General features: G+C 38.8%; 1 protein-coding gene across 1 annotated transcript; it reads left to right on the top strand.

The window, feature by feature from the left end:
* Positions 1–2,352: 2,352 nt before the first annotated feature.
* On the top strand, positions 2,353–2,526 carry CBG26529 (the record flags this gene model as incomplete). The annotated part of the gene is made up of 1 exon (XM_045236357.1): positions 2,353–2,526. One exon carries the CDS (start codon positions 2,353–2,355, stop codon positions 2,524–2,526), a length of 174 nt encoding a protein of 57 aa, XP_045099053.1.
* Positions 2,527–3,548: the final 1,022 nt, after the last annotated feature.

Genomic DNA, 3,548 nt, shown 5'->3' with positions numbered 1-3,548 from the left:
AAAACTTCTTCAAGGCACTTGTAATGCGCTAAGGCAACTAAAAACGCGCCAAGACACCAAACTTGCGTCAATCAACTAGATTTACGTCAAAAAACCTGAAATGTGCTAATTGATTTAGCTCATTTTTGGTGCCTTTGCGCTTATCTAGGGACTTGACGTATTTCTGGTGCTCTTGCCCTTTTCTAGTTTCTTGGCGAATTTCTAGTGCTTTTGCGCATTTCTGGTGCTTTGGCGCTTCTCTAGGGCCTCCGTGCTTTCCTGGTGCCTTTGCGCTTTTCTGGTGTCTTGACTCTTTCTTGGTGCCTTTGCGCTTTTCTAGTGTCTTGACGCATTTTTGGTGCCTTTGCGCTTTTCTAGTGTGTTGACGCATTCCTGGTGCCTTTGCGCTTTTCTGGTGTCTTGACTCTTTCTTGGTGCCTTTGCGTTTTTCTAGTGTCTTGACGTATTTCTGGTGCTCTTGCCCTTTTCTAGTTTTTTGGCGAATTTCTAGTGCTTTTGCGCATTTCTGGTGCTTTGGCGCTTCTCTAGGGCCTTCGTGCTTTCCTGGTGCCTTTGCGCTTTTCTGGTGTCTTGACTCTTTCTTGGTGCCTTTGCGCTTTTCTAGTGTCTTGACGCATTTTTGGTGCCTTTGCGCTTTTCTAGTGTCTTGACGCATTTCTGGTGCACTTGCCCTTTTCTAGTTCCTTGACGCATTTCCGGTGCTTCTGCGCTTTTCTAGGATCTTGACGCATTCCTAGTGCCTTGACGCATTTCTAGTGTGTTGACGCATATTTGGTGCCTTTGCGCTCTTCCAGTGACGTGGTGCTTCTTTGGTTTTGAAGGCGTATTTTCAGTTTTTGACCCCAAAAATGTGTTTTGACCCTATAAACCTTATCAAAATTTGTTTTAAAAGTTTTTTTCAAAAATAAATTTTCTGAAAAAAAAACGAAATCTTTCGTGACTAACATCCGAGAGAATATTTTTTATAGTTTTTTTTCTCTAGATGAATTTTTTTCGCAAAAAGAAAAGTACAGAACTTTTTCACATTTTTTCCCACACAGAGCTTTCAATTTTTCATAAATTTCCAGAATTTTTCATTTGAATGTTCTAATAAAAAAGTTTTCTGAAAAAAAAATTTTTCAGCTAAAAAAATGTGTCTGTCCTTTAGCCATATTTTGGTCATGTCACCCTCCTATTCATCTGAATCCTCTTTCACTTCTAAAGAGGATTCAGAAGAAGAAGAAGACGTCCCGCCGCCGGTTGAAAACAACTTTTTTTTGTGTTTTTGAAAAAAAAAAACATATTTGTTCATGCTCTTTTTTTCTCTTTATATTGAGTTTTGCGCATATTTTTTTCTATAGAAAATTGAGTTTTGACTTATGAACCACTAACCGTTTTGTGTTCCTTATAGTATGCTAAACCAGGCGAAACTTTTTTTTTCAACCGGTTAATACTAGATGAAAACGTAGAATTTGAAGTTTGAGAATATAAAAATCGGATTCAGCGCAAAATTCGGGTCTAGAAACTGTTTTGTAAATTTTTTAAATGTTTGGTCCCACCCCCACTAGCGGCAAAAGGAGCCAGAGGGCACTGTCAGATGGAGGTGGGGAGCGGCGCGCGCGACAATCACCTCCATCTGGCCGCGCCTTCTGGATTTTTAAAAGTGTCGTAAAGATGAATTTCAAATTTTTTTCTAGACCCAAATTTTGTGCTGAATCCGAGTATTTAACTTTTATTTCTGTATTTCCACGTTTTCACCTAGAAAAACCCCAATTTGCACCGCTCCTTCACCTTCATGTAGCGCTTGAGCCCAATTTGAGCCGACAAATTAGGTCGGACCCAACTTTTTTGAAATTTTCAAAATGGTTTTCAGGTCAGAAATTTGAGCTAAATCTGATCCTACGTGCGAAATCTTAAAAGTGTAGATGGGACCTCCCAGGGTTCATTCTTTGTAGCCGTCAAATTCAGATTCCTGCCCTTCTCTCATAAATGATGCATTAGTTCAACTTCCGGTTTCCTCTAGGCCATGAATGTAATTAAATATTCCTTCATGCACTTTTTGGTTTATTTTTTGGCTTCCCCGAGGTTCAAAAAGTCTAGAGAACCAATATTTTTTTTATGCTCAAAAATTTTTTTTTCCGGTCCTTAAGTTTTTTTTTCAGTTTGGGTCATAAACATGCTTCTAAGGGGTGGGACATAAATTTTTGAGCATCTAGCGTTTTATATGTTTTTTTTTCTTACTTTTTTCATCTTTCATTTTTAGTCCTCCTAAACCTTTGGAATGCATACTTGAGACACATTTTTTGGGAAAACTAGACGAAAAAGTGAAAATAGAGAGTTCAGACTAAAAAAATCGGATTTATCGCAAAATTTATGTTTAGAAACTGGTTTAAAATTTTCTTTTACGACACTTTTAAGAATCCAGAAGGCACGATCAGGTGGAGGCGAGGAGCGGCGCCCGCGACAGCAGAAATTTTTTCGGGTAACGGCGCGCGCGACAATCACCTCCGTCTGAACGCGCCTTCTGCTTTCTTGCGCTTGTCGTAAAGTTTTTCACATTTTGAAAACTGTTATATATATCTAAACCCAAATTTTGTGCTGAATTCGATTTTTATAGTCTTAACTTTCGATTTTCAAGTGTTCATCTAGTTTTAGGTCCCTCACTCCAACTCAAACTTCAAAATTCAAACCCATTTCTTTTCAAAACTCTGAGCAATGTTTAAAATAGTGATGATTCTCATTTCTATATAAAATGCATGTTTCATTGGCGTTTCAGAGTGTCATCCGCATGCCTCCAATCCCCTCCATTCCGTGGAATTTTTAATATGGTGTCAAGAGGCAAGGATTTTAGTCATTTTGTGGTCTTTTCCTGGAATTTACAACCAGGAAGACGTGATTTTTAGGAATGACTTTGTGATTTTTGATGATTTCTGGGGATTTCAAATGGCTCTAACTCCTGAACTACAAGATTTCATCATTTTTAACTAGAAAATTTGAAATCAGCACTAAATTCTGCTATAGAAACTATTTTGAAAATTATGTAAAACCCCTTTTGCAGCTCGAAACACTAGAAGGCGCGGTGGCGCGGAGGTGATAGTCGGCGCACACGATAGCAAAATTTTCTGCTGTCGCGCGCGTCGCTCCTCTCACCTCCGCCTGGTTGCGTCCTCCCAGAGGGGTTGGACCAAACATTTCTAGAGTTTTCAAATTTGTGTCTAGATTTAAATTTTATGCTGAATCCGATTTTTTTTACTCTGAACACTTTATTTTCCAGTTTTCAGCTACTTTTTTCCCCGATCTTTTATCCAAACGCTTCTAGAGACTTCTGTCCATTGTCTAGAGCAAAATTAAACAATTTTCCAGGTCCAAAATTTCCAGGGAAACTCAATTTTTCAACTTTTGAAACTCTCTTTCTGCTCTAAATCCTGCAAATTCTCGTAATTAGTGTCCTTTATAGGTGAGCACATCCCCCAACGAATCCTGCCCCCGGAGAAATTGGGGCAATTTTGAGAGAAAATATGGGCGGTTTGTCCTGTGACCTACTTACTGGGAAATTCTCTGAAGTCTAT

This window comes from Caenorhabditis briggsae, assembly GCF_000004555.2.
Source record: "Caenorhabditis briggsae complete genome, chrIV, whole genome shotgun sequence".
NCBI classification, from domain to species: domain Eukaryota; kingdom Metazoa; phylum Nematoda; class Chromadorea; order Rhabditida; family Rhabditidae; genus Caenorhabditis; species Caenorhabditis briggsae.
Note: the sequence above shows the minus strand (reverse complement) of the source record. Positions and strands in the feature narration are given on the sequence as shown.